We start from the raw sequence: 20,874 nt of genomic DNA, 5'->3' as shown, positions 1-20,874 counted from the left end.
GAAAGTCTGTAGGAACCCCAGTCTTGGAACAATTCTGCAGATGGAGAACAGAAGTTCCTCAGAAAACTAAGACCCTCAGTCCCAACAAGTCAGAGGAGGCAGCTAGAGTGATGCATGGCCATAGCACAAGGGGGTGAGGAGATTGTGGTGTTGGTTATGTGAAACAGCAAAGGGCCGTAGCACAGCAGTATCCTAAGCAGTGACTTTTTTTTTTGTTTGTTTGTGGGATTCCTGGCAAGGGAGGAGGACATTCAGGAAACACTCAGAGGGGGAAAAAAATGTGGTGGTTGTTTATGAGGAACAGATCACAAAGCTGGAAGTTAGCATGAAAAAATGCCTGATTAAAAGTTAAACAATTAGGTGATGAAGGCAGGGTTCGTTAGCAGAGGCAGAAAAGTTGATGCTTTGGTAGCTTGCAGTAGATGATTTAGGCATTCCCACTGAGGTGTCAAGCCCAAAATTACTTTTGGAAATGGGATTTTGTTTTGGAACTCTTTTAAGAGCTTTTGATATTTTTTTTTTGACTCATTTTCTCCTGCTTCATAAGAATGATACCAGTGTTAATAGTTTTTAAACAAATCACATTCTGCTACATTAAGATACGTTACAGATTGTTCACAATGCTTTATATAGTGAAATGCTTGCATATTATTATGGGATGCAACATATGCATGAGATATGAAGTTAAACATCAGTGGAACATCCAGATGTATTAAGAACTCTGCATAGTAATCAGAATTTTCAAAGAGGCTAATGATATATTATTGGACAATATTTTCTCTCTCTTCCCCCCCACAGGAGTACTATGACAAGGGAGATTATGTTATTCGAGAAGGAGAAGAAGGAAATACCTTCTTTATTATAGCAAAAGGAAAGGTAATATATAATAAACCTAACTCATACAGCAATACATGTATTTCAAAAACTACCTTGAGGGGTGTGGTTTTCAGTAAAATCTGTGCAGGGTTTTTAATGTCATTAAAGTATGTCCTTAAACCTCTCAACACTGTAGCAGAGATGTAAAGTCAATTTTTTGTAAATGAGATTTGATCCTATGTCTTCTCCTGGATGTTTCAATATCTGATGGGCATGACATAAACTTGTGAAGTAGCTAAGAAATTATGGAGTCCTAGGTTTAATGGAGAATGGCCTTCTAGGTGACTCAGGGCCTATTCCTTTCATTTAGGAATAGACCCAGAGATGTAAGGCAGCAGCCTTTATCCATCAGCTGTTACACTGGAGGCTGACACAGGACTCTAAAGAATCAAATCAGGAGAATTTTCATCCATAAACTTCCAGTAGGGGTTTCAAGATTCCAAAACATGTCTGTGTTTGGAGATATTCTGGTTTGGTTTTTGCTAATGGGTGTGGGCATCAGCAGAATGTGTGCTACTATGGAAGTGGAGTTTCATGATGTTAGTTAATATTTATGGAGGCTATGTGTTTAGCTGAGAAGACAAAAAGCTCATACGATGACTGCCCACTGTGGGAACTGAAGTATTTTTCAGTTTTTCATTAAAATGTGACTTATTTTGCTCTGTTTTAAAAGGTATGAGAAGAAAATATTTGGGGGGTGGGCAATAATGAATATATTCATTTTTCCGCCTCTCAGCAAAAATCAGAGAGGTGTCAGGGAATGTTTGATGGTTTTAATTTTCGAGAGGAAGAAGTAATTATATATATTTATTTCTGCAGCATTACTGAGTTTAACACATTTATGAAACACACAGAAAAGAAGGGGAAGCCATGCAATACTTTGAAACTTCCCTTTCTAAATTTTTGTTCCTGTACTTTCTAGGTGATAGTTACCCAGAGTACTGCAAATCACTCGCAGCCTCAGCTGATTAAAAATCTACATAAAGGAGATTACTTTGGAGAAAAGGCTCTCATTAGGTTAGTTCACATTATCTGATTCATGATGTATAGTATTTCAATTGACCTATCACTATGGGTCAGATTATACAACTCATGGCTGTTTTGAATATGATCTTTGTTTTGATTGTAAGGTCAGCTGATGAAGGCAATGGCTGAATTTATCTTAATGTTTTGTTTTTCTGCAGAGAACTTGAAAGCATACCCTGTTATCTACCTGTGGTTTTTCCTGAAAAAGTCAAATACTGGCCCTCTCTGCATTGTTGCTTATTGTTTATATTTCAGTAAAAGCTGTAATGGAAACTTCTGCCAGGCTCTATATGACCCCTAGCATGGATAAGTTCCATCATTGCTGGGCTGAGTTGTTGTTTCTGTGCTGGTGCCCATGATAGTAGGAAACAGAGAAAAGGAGTACAGAGAAGATATGACCTATGAGACAAATAGCTCATATAGCAGGTGTTTATGTGGGTGATTGAGTAGGGATCATTTGGTCTCTGGAATGTTTTATATCTGAGGATCATTTCAGAAATGAGCAGTAAATCCTGATGTAATGCTAATTACATCTCATGCTAATTTCTTGGAAGGTTGCTAAAGGATGTCATGATCCAAACCCTATTGAAACTGGAAAAATACTGTGCTAGACTATAATAATGACTACTAAAATGCTATAATTGTGTATTTGGTTCAGCAATATTAATCCAGATACAGGCTGCAGAGGCCTTTGAGGAGTTTCACCTATAGCAGCTGTGACCCTCCATGAGTACAGCGTGAGGTTCTTTGAGGATTTTGATACGCTTCTGAATTCTAATCTGTTTCAATTCTTAGTGATGATGTCAGATCAGCAAACGTTATTGCAGATGAACACAATGTGGAGTGCCTCGTTATAGATAGAGAGTAAGTATCATGCTACAGTTTAATGAAAATTTGCATCCTCTTTCAGTAGGTTAACGATAAGGTGTCACTGTAGGCACAATCACTATGTTTTCTTAAGTGAATACTGAATGAGTGGTTATGCTTTTGGAATACTGAGCTGTGGCTGTGCTTTAGACAAAGACCTAATGAAGAGAGGCTCACAGAAGGTGCAGGAGCACAGAAGATTAAGAGTAGTTCAGAGTTATTCTTTTCTTTCTCTCCTTGTGGTGGTGATGTTTCACATTTGTTAAGTGCTGTTCCTTGGCTCAGGGAGCAACAAAAGCCTCTGCATGTCCCTGGTTTCAGGATGCCCTTTTGTCGAGGGCGACATGCAGCCACATTCCTGGTTTTGTCAGGTAGAGGCCAATTTTACCCTTCCTAAAATGAAAATGTGGAAGAGAGCAAGCTCCCAGTGGAAAGTGAAAGAGCAAACCTGCATTTCTCAGGGCTAACTGTAAGGGTGATTACTTGGAGTGTGGACAGCCACCATCCTTTTCCTTGCTGAATCCCAGAAGGTCTCCTATTGAGGGCTAAGATTCTACCCCAGCCCTGGAAATGGCATCTTGGCCTGTGAATGCATTTTCCTCTTCTCTTCTTTAGCTTGTTTAAATAGGTTGCAGAGAAGCGTGCCATAGCTGGTGTGTTCTAGGGGAAGGGGATACCAACAGGATTGCAGTAGGTAAACCAAGGGTTGGCGTGGCATTGCTGGAGGGTGGCAATGCTGGTGGGAGTGTTTACACTCGTCCTGGGAGCATGGAGGACTCAGGAGCCTCTTTGAAATGCTTGTACGACAATGCACACAGTATGAGAAACAAACAGGATGAACTGGAAGCATTGGTCAGCAACCAGAGCTACGATATCATTGGTATTAGTGAGACTTGGTGGAATGAGTCGCACAATTGGAGTGCTGGGATGGAGGTCTACGGGCTGTTCAGGAGGGATAGGCCGGGCAGGTGAGGTGGAGGTGTTGCGCTGTACGTAAGGGAGAGGTTTGATTGTACAGCCCTTACAGTTAGGGATGATGTGGGTGAGAGCCTCTGGGTGAGGATTAGGGGGATGGAAAACAAAGAAGATGTTGTAGTGGGTGTCTACTACGAATTACCCAGCCAGGATATAAGCACTGATGAGTTATTCTATAGGCAATTCGGAGAACTTTCTGGATCGGTAGCCCTTGTCCTTATGGAAGATTTCAACTTCCCAGACACCAGTGACGAGCAGATCTTAGAAATTTTTGTAGGAGAGAAGTTCTTATCACAGGTACTCCGTGAGCCAGTTAGGAAAGATGCCTTCCCAGACTTGTTATTTGTGAATAGAGAAGGACTCATGGGAGATGTGATGCTGGTGGCTGTTTTGGCCACAGCGATCATGGAACGGTTGAGTTTAAAATTTTTGGTGTAATCAGAAAAAAGGACAGCAGAGTTGCTACGCTCGATTTCAAGAAAGCAAACTTCAAGCTATTTAGGGAGCTATTTAGCAGAGTACCCTGGGAATCTGTTTTTGAGGGCTTAGGAGTCCACAGTTGCTGGTCAGTCTTTAAGAACCACCTTTCAGAAGCACCGGAGCAGGCAATCCCACTGTCAAGAAAGTGGAGCAGAAGACCAGCTTGGCCAAACAGGAGGCTACTCATGAAGCTCAAGAGGAAAAAGAAGTTGCACTATCTTTGGAAGCGAGGTCAAGCTTCACAGGAAGATTATAGAGCTGTGGTTCATATATGCAGGGAGAAAATATGAGAGGCCAAAGCTCAATTAGGGTTGAAACTGGCCAGTGTTGTTTCAGAAAACAAGAAGGGCTTTTTAAAGTATGTTAATAGCAAAAGGATGTCTAAAGAAAACGTGGACCAATACTTGTTTAAGACTGTCATCTGACTAAAAGGGATGAAGAAGAAGCAGAGCTATTCAGTGCTTTTTTTGCCTCAGTCTTTAGTAATACTGGTAGACCTTCGGCTGCCCAGTCACCTGAGTCAGAGTACCTACCACAAGTGTGGGAACAGTGACTATCTATTTCTGGTCACTGAAATTGTAAGAGATCAGCTGAATGTTCTCAATCCCTGATGGGATTCACCCCAGAGTACTCAAGGAGCTAGTGGATGTTATGGCAAGACCCCTCTCCATCATCTACCAAAGGTCTTGAGAGTCTGGGGAGGACCCCACTGACTAGAAGCTGGCCAATGTTATTCCAGTCTACAAAAAGGGTGTGAGGGAAGACCCAGGGAACTACAGACCTGAGAGTCTAACCTCAGTTCCTGGACAAATTATGGAAAAGGTCATACTAGGTACTATTGAAAGGCATTTAAAGAATAATGCAATCATCAGGCACAGTCAACACGGGTTCACAAAGGGAGAATCCTGTTTAACTAATTTGATATCCTTCCATGATAAGACTACCAGCCTAGCAGATGAAGGGAAGGTAGTGGATGTATTTTTTCTGGATTTTAGTAAGGTTTTTGATACTGTCCCTCACAGCATCCTTCTGGACAAGTTGTCCAACTGTGGGCTGAGCGGGTTCATGGTGTGCTGGATGAAGAACTGGCTGAAGAAGGGCAGGGTTCAAAGGGTTGTAGTGAATGGGGCTACATCTGGCTGGTGAGCAGTCACCAGCGGTGTTCCTCAGGGTTCAATTCTAGGGCCAGTGCTGTTCAATATATTTATCAACAGTCTGGATGCAGGAGTTGAATGCACCATTAGCAAGTTTGCTGATCATACCAAACTGGGAGGTGCTGTTGATGCTTTTGAGGGATGAGAGGCCTTGCAGCGGGATCTAGATTGATTTGGAGCATTGGGCAGTCATGAAATTTAACAAGCGCAAGTGCCGGATTCTGCACCTGGGATGGGGTAACGCTGGGCACAAGTATAAACTGGGAGAGGAGTGGCTGGAGGGCAGCCCTGCAGAAGGGCTCTGGGGGTGCTGGTTGGCAGCAGCTCAATAGCAGTCAGCAGTGTGTGCCCCGGCGGCCAGGAGGGCAAAGCACCTCCTGGGGTGCATCCAGCACAGCAGAACAGCCGGGCAAGAGAGGCGTTCAGCGCTGGTGCGGCCTCACCCTGAATACTGTGTGCAGTTCTGGGCCCCATAATTTAAGAAGGATGTGAAGGTCCTTGAATGTGTCCAGAGGACAGCAAAGCTGGTGAAAGGGCTGGAAGGCGTGTCCTGTGGGGAGTGGCTGAGGACTTTTGGTTTGTGTAGTTCGGAAAAAAGGAGGCCAAGGGGCGATCTCATGGCTCTCTACAGCTTCCTGAGGAGGAGAGGTGGAGAGGGAGGTGCTGAGCTCTTCACCCTGGTATCCAGGGATAGGACGTGTGGGAATGGTTCAAAGCTGCTCCAAGCGAGGTTTAGACTGGACATTAGGAAGCATTTCTTTACCAAGAGGGTGGTCAAACACTGAGACAGGCTTCCGAGAGAGGTGGTTGATGCCCCAAGCCTGTCAGTGTTCAAGAGGCATTTGGACAATGCTCTTAATATCATGCTTTAACTTCAGCCCTGAAGTGGTCAGACAGTTGGACTAGAGGATCGTTGTAGGTCCTTTCCGACTGAAATAGTCTATTCTAAGTCTATTCTTCCCACAGTACTGTTACTCACCTGTGAAGTGGGAGAGGTGATCTTAATTGCTTTGGCACTGTGTACCAAGGGCTCTATCCTTCGGGATGGAAGGACTGACAGCCTGGACTCACACCAAGCTGATTTCTGTGGTAGGGTTGGTGGAACCACACTTAATAACCACAGTGAGCATGGGAGGCAAAGTACCCCCAGACTGCTCCAAATTACTTAAACATAACATGAAATGACCTAAGATCAGGCATTCTGTCTCCCTACCCTCTGGCAAAGCAAGTTTAGTACTTCAGCTGGTCACCACCTCTTCAAAGCTCTTGAAATTTGTACTGTCAATCTGGGTCATGACTTAGAGGCAATGTGAAGCCTTGGTGCAGCAGCACAGATACTCGTTTCTTTGTCTTTCCACTGTATGTTCAGTAGTTTATACTGTTTTATTCATGTGTTTAGGACATTTAATCAAACTGTTGGAACTTACGAGGAGCTTCAAACTTACCTTGAAGGTTATGTGGCTAATCTGGCTCAGGCTGATGAAAAGCGACATGCGAAGTAAGTCAGATCATTTGTTAGGCACATCTTTGTAGGTAATCATAAAAAAGAGTGATAGATATGTAAGTAAAATCATGGTGGTAGTTGATGGAGATGGGCCCCTAGGAATGATAGCAATCACTATAATAAAACTGTCTGTACATGCTTATAGAGTCAAAGAAATTTTTTCTGAAACAAAAAATACATAGAATCTCAGTATATTGACTTCCAACCAAGAATTCACTCTATCTCAAGAAAACTGAACACAGAAAGGAAGTGTAAGTGTGCTCAAATAATTTTTTGCATTCTGATGGTAAATTCTTTGACTGGTAAAACCCCTAAAGGTCAACTTTAACTCCCAATTGAGTTAATGAAACTGTATTACTATAGAAAAGACTAATTGCCATTTTAAATAGAAATAAGCAGATATAAAAGAAACAGTTTATATTTAATGTTACAGTGTAGCTCTAGTGGTATTAAAGAGTGCTTTTAGCTGTGGACCACACTTTTAGTTTATCTGCCTCTGATTTCAACCTGAGCACTACTGGAAGTTTAGCAGAGTATGTTCTTCTTTTGTTTAGAAATATAGCTGCATTTTTATTTCTGATCATTCTACTGGAACTGGTACACAGTCCTTCAGAAATTGGTTCTCCAACTTGGAGTGCCCAAAGTTTTGCAGCTGACTGCATAATTCGGAACCTCACCATGGATCAGCTCTTGAAAAAAATACTGTTGTTTGTACTTAGTGAACTTCAGTAGCATTTCGCTTCTATTTTGCTACTTCTGAGGATGTCCAGAAAGAAAGTGTTTCTGCACAAAGTAAAATAAAGATTCTGATAGGAAATAAGAAGGCTTTTCTTTTATTTTTTTATAGGAGTATTAGAGTACTATGATACAGGTTGCTGGTAAGGAAAGCACTAACCTATGTTAATTTTCTTAATGCAGAGGAAGATCTTTCTGTGGACAGTTGACCAGAGAGGTGTCTTTGGAGATGATAGAGCTGAAGGAGAAAGTAGCCCAGTTCCCTCCTTCCCCATTCCAGAATTTAGAAGTTGTCACAACTCTGGGTGTTGGTGGGTTCGGAAGGGTTGAGCTTGTAAGAGTTTGTTTTAAACATATTCAAGTAGTTCTCTGTCTTAGATGATTGATTTAACTGCTGAAAAATGTGAAGGATTATAATCTGCATGCTTGTGGCTCTCAGCAGAGGTAATTCTATATAAAGCAATGAATAGTTAAAAAAATATTTTCAGGACTTCAGTGTTCAAAGAAACAAATCCTTTCTTGTGTGTCTTCATCTCCTGCTGTTAAAAGACATATATTTATCAGTTTGTGTGTGTGTAGTTTATACAGGTGTGCCTACCTGCATTGTGTTCCCTGAATTGCACGCCTTTTCCCAAGATTCTGCCTGGACCTGAACTAATCTTCACCATCACATAGTCTGTGTTGTTTAAATTGCTTTGACATGCCCCACAGCAACTATAACCAGTGTGATCTAGCTCTGAGCTGTGTTGACTTTGAAATTTCCAACAATCTCTAATGGCTCTTTTGAATCATATTCAGTAGCATGAACAGCTGTGTTTCTGGGATGCAAAGAGCCTCGTTAGACTAAGGTCTTAAATTCCACTCTTTGTCTGAGAAGTAAACATCTTAAAAAGTAATGAACGCTTCTTGTGCAGGGTGCTGAAGCTAATGGTAAATTAAAGGAGGCTATGTGACTTTAGTGAAGTCAATAATCCTTTACAGTAGCTAGGCCATCAATTGTTTTATTCCAATTCATGCTCCACAAAACAAATTTCCACGCAGGTTTACTGCCATCTTGGAAATTCTACATCATCACCTGAATAATAAGCTAAAAATTGAATTCTCAGCCAGCTGTAGAACACCGATAGCTGCTTCTTTGGTTTTCTGGAAGCCCTGTTTTAACTTCCATCATTTTATTGCATGTTGGATAATATTTCAGTGTAATGCCAAATGATCTGTAAATATTCTTCATAAACTACCTCTGCCTTTTGTTGTTTTGTGTCATGCTAGTGTTTAGAAATCTTACATTGAAATTAAGACCCGTTGTGGTATAAACTCATTGTAAAATATAGTACCTATCCAAACTGCTGCTGTTTTGTATACATACAATGAACACAGGGAGCGTTTCTTTTAATTTTACAAGTGGGGAGTGAGACACTCAAAAGATCTGATGTGTGACTTAAAATCGTACAGAACAGTTCTTCAGAAAATCTGGAATTTGTCCCTCGTTAGAGTCATCAATTTCAGTCCTGTGCTGTGTTGAAAAAGGCGGATATCAGTGTACCTATTGAGAACAGATTGGTAAAACATCCTTTCTTTCCCTCACATGTACTTATCATTTTTATTCACAGGTTAAAGTGAAAAATGAGAACATGGCTTTTGCTATGAAGTGTATAAAGAAGAAACATGTAGTGGACACCAAACAAGAAGAGCATATCTATTCTGAGAAGAAAATCCTTGAGCAGATATGTTCTCCATTCATTGTAAAGTAAGTTGACCATAAGGTTTCCTTGAAAGTTGACCTGCATTTGACCCACTGGACGGCATTATTAAGAATGAGGTTTGGTGTATATGAGTTCTGGAGAAAAGACATTTTAAGTCTCGTGTTTTATTTTGTTTTTCCTAAATTGCTGCTGTTTGTCTCCACAGACTATATCGCACATTCAAAGATAGTAAGTATGTATACATGCTACTGGAGGCTTGCCTTGGAGGGGAATTGTGGAGCTTGCTGAGAGACAGGTAACAGCAAGTGAAGTAGAACCTTGACCTTTAAAGTCACCAGTCAGCTCCATATGTCTGCTGAGTAGGTTTTCTATTCAAGGGCTGTCCAATGAAAAGACGTTTGATTCAGTTTTCACCTGCATGAGTGATGTACTGAATGTCAGTGCAAAAAAGCTGTTAATGTTCTGGGTGTTATATGGTACCTGGTTAATGAGCAAGACATTTTTAGAAGTTAACTGTCTGCAAGGATGGTGATTATTTCTGTTTCAGAGGCAGCTTTGATGAAGCCACTACCAAGTTCTGTGTTGGGTGTGTGACAGAGGCTTTTGACTATCTACATCACATAGGAATTATCTACAGAGATCTGAAGCCAGAAAACTTGATTTTGGATGCTGAAGGATATATAAAACTGGTAAGCTGTAATCCTTTTGTAACGTTATCCTTTTGTGCCTGTATCCTGTTTCCTTGCAGGGGGGATATAAATAGGATGTAATTATAGTACCAGGATCCCAGAGTTTAATAACCCTTATGCTTCAGTAGAAAAGAGGGCAGGCTACTCATTGCACAGTGAGAAACAAAGCCATTGCAAGCCGCAGACAAACTGGGGATTTGCAGCCTCTGAGAGCTCTTGCCACAGCATAAACAGCAAAAATAATTTCTCTCAGCAGACAATCTTAATGTAAAGGCAGGAACTACATCTCCCAGATGCAGAATTACCTCCCTGTCCAGCCTCGAGCAACTGTATGTTCTACATTATCTCTGTAGAGAGCTCCTGCCATACTTGACTGTGACCGTGAAAAGTGTAAAGAGATTACCCTTCAAAGAGCTTGAAATATCCACTCTGAGGACAATAAGCAACTCACCATTTTCCATGGGCTGTAAATCTCATGTCCTCAAGGAAAGCATGTGTTGTTCTATCCAAACGGAAAATAATTCAAGAAATTACTCGCGAGAATAAATGGATCTGTTCTATAACATTTGGTAATCCAGTGGAATTACTTCTTTCTCCTTCACAACACCACCATGTACATTAGCTGTAAACTGGCAACTCTCAGATCTTTGCAGGAGGTGAGGAAGCAATTAAGACCTTAAGGCTTCCCAGTGCAAAATACCTCTGCATTATGCAGCATATGTTGGTTTTCATCAGGTTGATTTTGGATTTGCAAAGAAGATTGGATCAGGGCAGAAAACCTGGACGTTTTGTGGAACCCCTGAGTATGTTGCCCCTGAAGTCATTCTGAGTAAAGGCCATGACTTCAGCGTGGATTTTTGGTCCCTTGGGATTCTTGTGTATGAACTCCTTGCTGGCAGGTAAGTGCCTCCTACTCCAAGTTGTTACCTTGTTTGTTTGTTTGTTTGTTTCTAGAAATGTTTTCAAGGTTATTTTTTTAAATAAAGTTTTGGTTTTTTCCCCATCAGTAAATAAACAGGAATAACTTGCAAAATTATACTTCTTTTTGCCTCCTATACATGTCTTATCTTCCATCATTTCAGGAACACCATGGACAAAGTGTGGGACATATTCTCAGTTCTGGTTTATCCATCCAAGGAAAGAGACTCCGCCTATAAGTGGCTGGTGTAGAGCTCCTTTAACTGATAATGTTTTCTGTGAGGAACAGACTGTTCTTTTCCCCTTTAGTGGGTGACAGGGTACAATAGGGTGGATGAACTGTAAGCAGGACTCGTTCTTTGTCTCCATCCACACTTCCGTGACAAGTCTTTGTGAATGTTCAATTATATACAACAACTGAAATAAAATACAGCATAGAAGCTTCTCTGAGTTAGGCTGGAGGCAGAGCTAGCTTAGAGGGGCACATATAATCATGCATTTTCCCTGGTACCTGCAGGCAGCTCCTCAGCTTCAAACCTTTGTAATATCTTAAACAGACTGAAAGGCTGAGGGTTGTAAAACTAGGAAGGTGGGGTTTTTTCCATATTCTCAAATATTTGCTTTGATGAGAAATGGCCACATCTGCTCTTGCCAGCCATTCCATTTTTCAGTGTTGCTTTCTTTTTCTAGTCCACCATTCTCTGGGGCTGATCAAATGATGACATATAATTTGATTCTCAAAGGCATTGAAAAGCTGGATTTTCCTAAAATAATAAGAAGGCGGCCTGAGGATTTGATCCGCAGACTCTGCAGGTAGGAGAAGCACTTTGTGGCAGAGCCTGGGTGTAGACAGATTGAGCTATTTAAGATTCAGACTGGAGTGTTGAATTCCTGACAACTTTAAAATTAAATTTAATTTTAAATTTAAAATTGTTATGCCTGGCATGGTCTATTCTGATTATATTCAGTACACATGCGTGCCTCTGAGCGTGTGTCACACCTCTTAGTCTGCACAGGTATCATTTACAAATGTAGGCTCTGGGCTTTCTCTGTAGCTGTGAATTTTTTTGTGAAACACATCTCAGGGAAAACTTAATTGTTGGCTAAGGAAAGAGCTAAAGAATTTAATTTTATTATCAAGTGCAGTGTTTTAAAACAATGCTTCCAGAATTACTTAGACATATAGCTCCTACGGAAAGTGTAGGGCCCTTACAGACTAACTTTAGCCCTCTTGAAAATGTGCAAAAAGGTGATATTTCAAAAGGGCCAGCATAACTCAGAAGCATTAGTGCATAGTGGCATGCCCAATCTGTGGCTGGTGCCACTGCTGACTTTGAACTTCCAGCTCCAGTGGGATTTCATCCACAGCACTAGGAACAGTATACACCATGTTTGTGCAGCAGGACTGAAAGGACTTCTGTAGCTGCAAATTTTGGTCTGCCTTCTTTTGGAACTCATGGCCAGAGCTGCTGGCCAAGAGGAAAAAAAAAAAGGTGTGCAACTAAAATTCAACCAGTTGATTTCCCTCTGCTGCTTCTCACAGCAGAATGACACTGTTTTGACTTCCTGGAAGGTTTCTCCACCTCAAAAGAAAGGAGCAGTGAGCAACACCTCATTATGTCTCCTTATGAGACCACGTGTTGTGTGCAAGCTCCATCCCTCTGTAACTGTTAAATGCAAGAAGTTAGGACCTTTAATGCTCTTTTAAAAAAATAAGAACATTTTTTTAATTCTTACCTTTATTTTTTTTCTCTTTTTTTAAGGCAAAACCCTACAGAAAGATTAGGCAATCTGAGGAATGGAATTAATGACATCAGGAGGCACAGGTAAGTGAAAGAGACTGCCAAGAAGAAAATCTGTTTTTTAATTTGAAAATGTTTTTAATATTTTAGAACCCAGTCCAGTAAACCTATAAAGCTGCAGGCACTTCCAGGCAGATTGCATGAGAGATTTCTGTTGCTATAGAGTATATTTGTGACTGCAGCAAGCAATGATATAAACATAAATCCTCAGCATGTTTATCTAGAAACATCTTGTTGTTTACTGGTTTTGTCACAGGTTGCTGATGCAGGAGTTTAATTCAGTTCTCAGAGAAATCAATGTCAGTTCAGCATCTGCCTTCCAGACCTCCTGACCCTTAAATAGTTGCTTTTTAAGAATGGTAGTTAAGAGCTCCAGAGCAATATTAGGTTTTGTCCTCTTTCTTCTAATGAAAGTCCTCTGTGAATTAAACATTTCTGCTTTTTTAAATGAGTTGTTTCTAAGCCCTGCACTTTGTGCTTGGGAAAAGAAGTGCTTTGACTTTTCTGCTTGTCTTCCTGTCCTGATTTCAGCTGGGATAGAGTTAGTTTTCTTCTAGTAGCTGGTATAGTACCATGTTTTGGGTTTAAGATGAGAATAATGTTAGTATCACACTAATGTTTTAGTTTTTGCTGAGCAATGCTTACACTAAGTCAAGGACTTTTCAGCTTCTCATGCTGCCTGCCAGCAAGGAGGCTGGGGGTGCACAAGAATCTGGGAGGGGACACAGCCAGGACAGCTGACCCCAATGTGGCCAAAGGGCTATTTCATACCATATGATGTCATGCTCAGCATAGAAACTAGGGGGAAAGCTGGCCAGGAGGCTACTGCCGGGAACAGGCTGGACGTTGGTTGCTTGGTGGTGAGCAAATGTTTTTCATCTGCATCACTTATTTTTCTTGAGTTTTATTTCTCTCTCTTTTTGTTATTTTCCTTTTCATTACAATTTTTAAAATTTTTAATTTTGGTTTATTTCAATTATTAAACTGATCTCATCTCAACCCACAAGTTTTCTTACTTCTACTCTTCTGATTCTCTCCTCATCCCACCAGAGGAGGGGAGTGAGCAAGCAGCTCTGTGGTGCTTAGTTGCTGGCTGGGGTTAAACCACAACAGTCCTTTTTGGCACCCAGCGTGGGGCTTGAAAGGGTTGAGGTAACAACAGATCTGACCAGAGTGTGTTAAAACAAATTTGTTATAAGCATTCATTATAGTAGTTTAATAGTCACTGGTCACAGTGTTGATTTATTTACTCTCAGAGTTGTTATGCTTGTTCTCAGAGCTGTGTTATGTAACACCTTACTTGCTGTGTATGTTCCCTGTTGTGCTGTTTATCACCTCTGGGGGCTGGATTAAGGCTATCATTTTGATGTGCTGTGTAACACTGGCTTATGATATGATAAAATGAGGCTAGTACTGGTATTTGCTACTCATCGTCTCCCTACTTTGGGAACCATCTCTCGGAAACTATTAATATTAACTGGGGGATTCCCCATCCCTGGAGGTGTTTAAGAGTCGGGTTGACCCAGCGCTGAGGGATCTGGTGGAGTTGAGAACAGTCAGTGTGAGGTTCATGGTTGGACTGGAGGAGCTTCAAGGTCTTTTCCAACCTTGATGATTCTGTGATTCTGTGAATAATTACACCCTTTACATTTTCTCCTCAGAGAGCCAATCTATGGGGGATACAAGGGGAGACACTTTGCCCCGCTCCTTCACTTTCCCTTTCTCCTTCACCTTTCCCTTCTCCTCCAGGCTAGTTACAATAGCTCTTGAGAATTTTGGATATCCTTGGGATGTTCAAACCAGCATGTCCCTATTGCTATGTCTCCTGAACCTGTTTCAGGTCTTGTTTGAGGTTAAACAACTATTTAAGAATACCACCCAGAGATCTGCCCCAAGGCTGGAGAGTTATGAGTGGCAGGGTGTGTGGGATAGTATGGGCAAGTACCTAGGACAGTGAGCACGACCAGCGTTTTGGAACTCCACCCCTGAACAACTGTAGAATCCTGAAAAACTAGTAAAATACTTGGAAAAAGTATACTGTCACCCTAGCAATTCCAGAGACACAAACCGCTACCACAGGCTGGGGCCTGGCCCATGCCTACCGAGCTCTGTTCTACACTATCCAGTACTCTCAAGGGGAAGAGAACATCTCTGGATTTGACAACAAAACAACAGGCACTGCACCTACTCCAACCCCCGCAACAGGAATTGCAGCTAAACCAGAGAACCAACCCATGCCAGTATCAGTCGCCCCTATACACAAAAAGAAATACCAGATACAAAAGTCAGCTCATTTAGTGAGGGAAGAAACTCCTACTAAGAAGGGGAAGGAGGAAGAAGTGGACGAGGCAAGCTACTCCAAAAACAGGGCCATCATGCAAAGAGGAGGAGGAGGCAGAACTCATAAATGAGGCAGTAACCACCCGATCCCTATCCCTGAGTGAGATGGGAGGTATGCAAAAATATTTCAGCCATCATCCAGGCGAGACATAGTCACCTGGCTGCTCTGATGCTGGGGTAACAGGGCCAGCAGCCTGGAACTAGAGGGTAGGGAGGCCAGGCAGCTGGGATCCCTGTCTAGGGAAGGGGGCATCGACAAAGCGATTGGAAGAGGGGCACAAGTACTCCGCCTCTGGAGGTGACTCCTGTCAGGCGTGAAGGAAAGCTACACCTTCAAGGAAGATCTTATATGTCATCCAGGTGAGTGGACCACCATGGAGAGAGGTATCCAGTACCTGAGGGAATTAGCCATGTGGGATTTATGATGACCTGGACAACAAGCAGTTATCCAGAGATCCAGATGAAGTCCAGTGCACGGGACCCATGTGGTGGAAGTTTCTACAGGGCACACCATCGTCGTATGCCAGCTCGTTGGCAGTAATGACCTGGAAAGATGGAGAGAGACAAATGGTGGATGAATTGGCTGGCCAACTCCGGCAATACGAAGAAAGTCTCTCTTCCTCCCTATGGGCTGGCGTCTCGACGGTGGAAAATCTTTCCTGGGAGTTCCAGGAATTCAAAGAGGATATGCCCTAATACCCCCTTGTATGGACCAGTATCTCAGCTATTAGGAGTAAACGTTCCTCTGCTCAAGAGAGAGGATATAGTGGGTACACACCCTATGGTTTTACCTGTATGACCACAAAGAGGACATGAGGAAGTGGGATGGAAAATCTACCTTGACCCTCAAGGCACAGGTACATGAGTTGCAAGTAAAAACGATCACAAAAGGGGGTTCTTCCAGGAAAATTGCTGCTCCAGTTAGCAGTGGGCAGTTTCCCAGACAGAGTAGAAGAGCTGATCTTACTTCTGATCTTAATAAAGGGACTTCTGATTTGTATTTACAAGAAGTGAGTAACGAATACTATGACCAGGACTAGGGGGGCCCTGCCTCTACCCAGGTGGAGGAAGGGGACACCTGGGTTTACTGGACTGTGTGGATTCGATGGCCTGGCACATCAGACCCCCAGGAGTCTGAGGTTCTGGTGGACACCAGTGCATGGTGTGCCCTAATGCCATCAAGCTATAAAGGGGCAGAATCCATCTGTATTTCTGGATTGACAGGGGGATCCCGACAGCTGTATTGGAGGCCAAAGTGAGCGTAACTGAGAATGAGTGGCAAAAGCACCCCATTGTGACTGGTCCAGAGGCCCCGTGCATCCTTGACATAGGCTACCCCAGGAGAGGATATTTCAAGGACCCAAAAGGGTACCCGTGGGCCTTTGGTATAGCTGCCTTGGAGACAGAGGAAATTAAACAGCTGTCCACCTTGCCCAGTGTCTTGGAGAATCCTTCTCTTGGGGGGTTGCTGAGGGTCAAAGAACAGTGGGTGCTGACTGCTACCACAGCCATGCGCTGGCGGCAATATCGCACCAAGCAAGACTCCCTGATTCCCATCGGTAAGCTGATTCATCGACTGGAGAGCTGAGGAGTGACCAGCAACACTGACTCACTCTGCACTGGCCCTATGGGGCTGTTAAAAAAGTCTAATGGAGAGTGGAGACCAACAGTAGACTATCGTGGCTTGAATAAAGTCACACCGCCGCCAAGTGCTGCCGTGCCGGACATGCTAGAGCTTCAATATGAACTGGAGTCAAAGGCAGCCAAGTGGTACGCCACTACTGATATTGTTAACATGTTCTTTTCAATCCCTTTGGCTGCAGAGTAGAGACCACAGTCCTCTGATTCTCTCCTCCATCCCACCACAGGAGGAAGGGGAGTGAGCGAGCTTAGTTGCCAGCTGGGGTTAAACCACAACACTCCCTCTTGTCATGCTGTTAAAAGAGGGTGGAATTTGAAGGGGATGCATACATCTTTGCACGGCAGTGTTTATGACCTGCCTGTCACTTTGGGACTTGTATACAGAGGAGCTGCAATGTATCTGGTGGTCCTGAAGCTCCCCTGCTACCACTCCCTTGTGCGGCAATGACAGCGCTCACTTTTCCTCCTTCGAACAACCGTGTTGTCACATGGGCAGAAGTTGTCATGAAAAAATGTCTTATAGTCCTTGTTCACGTGGGTTTTTTAGCTGTTAATAGTATAATGACAGAAAGCAATCTGTCTTTCTCTCTTGATCTCTCTCTGTCTGTCTCTCATTTCTTTTTAATCAGGTGGTTGAGTGGTTTTAACTGGGATGGCCTGAAAGTGAGGAAATTAACATCGCCTTTAAAAAGAGAGGTATTGGCTTTGACTTTCAATATCAAACTGCTTTACTAATATAAAGGTGCTTGGCTACAAAGAAACAACTGATGGTGAGACCGAAATTTCCCAGAGATTAATTAGAATTATCATAGCTCACCATTTTTAGTGAAAACTGAATGAAAGAGACAGCAAGCGATGCATAACTTATATTCAGTTTAATAATGTAAATATTATTCTGCCTGTGTACTTTGCATTAGATTGTCACCATTACTAGAATAAATGGTGTTTGATCAGAAACAAATACTGAAAAAACATATTTTCCTCAGTAATGGGCACATTATTAAGATGCACTGTTCACATTACTTTGCAGAGTACAAATTCCTCTATTCTCTAACTATTGAGTTATAGCACACCCTTGAATCAGCTTCCTAAGTGGCCCATTTCTCTTTGCCCTAAAATGAGAAAAGATTGAGGGTAAAGAACTTGAAACTCGCTTTGAACTCAGTTTGAAACAAAAAATAATTCTGAGATCTGCTTTGAGTAGCTACCCCATGAGTGTAGATTAGGCCTTAAACAAATTTGAACCAAAATTGTACGCAGTGTGGCCCAGTTTTCTTACTGGCTTTGTAGGGCTTTGGGTGAAATCTGGGATTTGATAGAATTTGGTGAGTGTTTTTGTTTAAGGAGACTAATGCCATTGTTCTGTTGTACAATTTACTTACTGGAGGTTTATTTTTTAAAGAACGAGGATGACTTCTTTCAAAGTGCAATTTCATATAATGCTACTCTTTCATTTCTCCACTGGGAGCAATAAGAATGATGCATAATCAATGGAGAGTATTTTCAAAAGTTACCTTCTGAAACAACTGTTTGTTTGTGTTTTTAATATCCTAGTTGTCTGGACCGACTGATTACAGCTACTTTGACAGCTATCCACCAGAAGAGGGAACCCCTCCCGATGAACTTTCAGGCTGGGACAAGGATTTCTGATTTTTTTTTTTCTTCCAGGACATTTATAGAGGATTATAGGCAGCAATTCTAAACCTGCTCTCTTGTTTCTTGCTTTAAAATCAAATTACATAATGTTTGTGACAAACACAATGTTCCCTGAAGGATAAAAGACAACCAAACAACCAGAAGTTGTTTGGATAATACACCAAAATCTGTGTGCATCTCCTTATAACAAGGGCGTTGCATTCAGTCAGCAGATGTAACCTGAAGGTTTTTGGATGCACAATGTCTCTATAAACATTTTCAGATGCTATGGATCGGATGTATGCTTTTGCCATTGGAAATATCCCTAGCTAATATTTTGATATTAACAAGGTTACCATATGTCTTTGTTTTTAACGGAGAGGATGAGTATTTGTGGCATTTATCAACAGCTGACACTATAGGCATTTATTTATTTTATCTTGTCTGCTGTGTGTTTCACTTTTTCCCATAATGGCCAGAATTGCATTGATCCAGAAGCATGTAGAAAAGAGAGTTTTACTTGAAAGGTTGATTTGATCTGATTCTGCAGCTACAAGGGTATCACTGTGGAAGCTGCCTCTCTGTCAGTTTAGTTTTGCACCAGGTTGAATATGTGAGACAGGGTATAACAGGTCAAATGAAAATCCAGTAGGAAACAAGGTGTATAAATAATAGCAGTTGCCTGGAGAAGTAGACTGTGGTATGTATTTCCCTTACTGCTTCAAAGAGCCGTGTCCATTTCTTAAAATGTTTTGCTTTTATGTAGCGTGAGGATAAAATAGATGGACAAAAAGCAGGAAAATTTCTGTAAGTACAAAATCATATTTTTTTCCTTCAAATATATTTTTAGATTGTTTTCACTGATATTTTGCTGAAATACTACATCTGTTCACATCAGTGCTAGAACTCCCACCCATTTCAATGTTCCAGTTGATGTCACTAGATGTGAACTATAATTTCAAATCATATTTCATCAGATGTCTAATTAACATGTAATTATTCTGAGTTCTACTCGTATAGGAGGGGAGAATAAGAGAGCAAAAACTTGATTTTTTTTTTTTTTCTCTTGTAAGGAACTCTATTCATGAATCAGTTTAAATATTCTGTTTTCTTTTGACTGCCTTCCCTTCTCTCTAACGGCTTACATAGAAAGGCAAGAAATTCCAAGCTCCTCTCACAAACAGTATAAAACTGTAATTGTGATTTGTAGCCCAATTTTTCAAGCTCTGTCTTTGCCCACTTTGGTACAAGTGAACAAATTGCTAACCAGAACCCTCAAACAACCTGAGCAAGGGAGTCCAGCAAACAGCTAAAATAGTCAGGAGGCTGGAGCACGTGCCCTGTGAGGAAGGGCTAAGGGACCTGGACTTGTTCAGCCTGGAGGAGGGAAGGCTTTGCAGGGACCTCACAGCAGCCTTCCAATCCCTGCGGGGAGGTTATTGAGAAGACAGAGCAAGGCCCCTTGTGGAGCAGCTCAGGAAGGGGAGGGGGTCATAAGTTGCAACAGGAGAGGTGCTGACCTGACAAAAGGGGAAAAAGTGTTTCCCTGGTGAAGCAGGATCCCAGACAGATTCTGCAGTCCCCTTCCTTGCAGTTCTTCAAGACCAGACAGACTCGAGCAATCCAATCTGAATTCAGTGTTGACCCTGCTTTGAGCAGGAGGTTGGACTAGAGACTTCCTGAGGTCTCTTCTAGCCTAAGTGATTCTAGGAATTAGTTCTATCTGTCAGCTATTTGTATAATCAGAATATAGCACAATGCATGTTCCCGTATGAGTTTATATATGCCTGGGCTTTGCCACTTAACCTTTAAATTGTTAGAACTGGGAAACTGGTTTGAAATGTTGATTGGATAATAAATGCCGTTGGATTAAAGAAGGTTAGATTGAGCCCTTGGGGGAAGACACTCCATGTTTAGATGTTTTTGTTACAACCAGCTGCCTGGTTGTAAACTATTGTGGAAACTTGCAGCCAGCAAAGCCTGGGCAGAATGGTGGTAAGCATACACAGTCAGAGAGGATGGAGCAGAGGCTGTAAGGTGGGTCTGGAGATACTTGCAACTAACTCTGCAATTAACTCCATTTAACAATACCAAAGACCAGATTTTCTTTTCAGGATTTAGACAAGCACTAGGTATTAGGTATGTGTGTTTCTCTGTGTGTCTGTTTGTCTTTCTCTCATAAATATTTTTATTACAGTCAAAATAATATTGCACCAAGTTTTATAAAAAGCTTTTGAATGTATTTTCCCATTGTATTTATAGGTAGTTTTCTTATTTATATATATAAAAATAAGTATATGTTTTTTAAGTGAAGAAATAGCTGTATGATTAGTGCAGTTAGCATTAAGTCTGTGCAGCTGTAGGATACGTTTTCTTTATAAAGCTTTGTTTAACTTGCAGTGTTTGCAAATAAAGTAAGCTTACAGTGCAATGGGCAGGACATTCATCTTTTATAATTGCATTCCATACAGCAGTTGGGATTCTTAGCCCTGAATTATACTTCTTGTCCACATGACTCAGAAGAGACAG

At 41.7% G+C, this 20,874-nt stretch overlaps 1 protein-coding gene across 3 annotated transcripts in view; it reads left to right on the top strand.

Moving 5' to 3' along the window:
• The window catches only part of PRKG2 (protein kinase cGMP-dependent 2), a 33,772-nt gene extending 15,400 nt beyond the window's left edge, over window positions 1–18,372 (top strand). For 2 of the 3 annotated variants that reach the window (XM_074867602.1, XM_074867603.1), the window contains 13 exons: window positions 799–876; window positions 1,799–1,893; window positions 2,698–2,766; window positions 6,778–6,876; window positions 7,801–7,951; window positions 9,228–9,364; window positions 9,526–9,615; window positions 9,868–10,009; window positions 10,745–10,908; window positions 11,618–11,740; window positions 12,691–12,753; window positions 17,340–17,406; window positions 18,265–18,372. In XM_074867602.1, coding sequence (XP_074723703.1) covers window positions 799–876; window positions 1,799–1,893; window positions 2,698–2,766; window positions 6,778–6,876; window positions 7,801–7,951; window positions 9,228–9,364; window positions 9,526–9,615; window positions 9,868–10,009; window positions 10,745–10,908; window positions 11,618–11,740; window positions 12,691–12,753; window positions 17,340–17,406; window positions 18,265–18,360 — 1,374 coding nt within the window. In that variant the 3' untranslated portion in view covers window positions 18,361–18,372. Of the gene's footprint in view, window positions 1–798; window positions 877–1,798; window positions 1,894–2,697; window positions 2,767–6,777; window positions 6,877–7,800; window positions 7,952–9,227; window positions 9,365–9,525; window positions 9,616–9,867; window positions 10,010–10,744; window positions 10,909–11,617; window positions 11,741–12,690; window positions 12,754–17,339; window positions 17,407–18,264 lie in introns of those variants that run through there. The other variant, XM_074867604.1, reaches the window with a different exon arrangement.
• Window positions 18,373–20,874: the final 2,502 nt, after the last annotated feature.

This window comes from Strix uralensis, chromosome 4 (genome assembly GCF_047716275.1).
Source record: "Strix uralensis isolate ZFMK-TIS-50842 chromosome 4, bStrUra1, whole genome shotgun sequence".
Taxonomy (NCBI): Eukaryota; Metazoa; Chordata; class Aves; order Strigiformes; family Strigidae; genus Strix; species Strix uralensis.
Note: the sequence above shows the minus strand (reverse complement) of the source record. Positions and strands in the feature narration are given on the sequence as shown.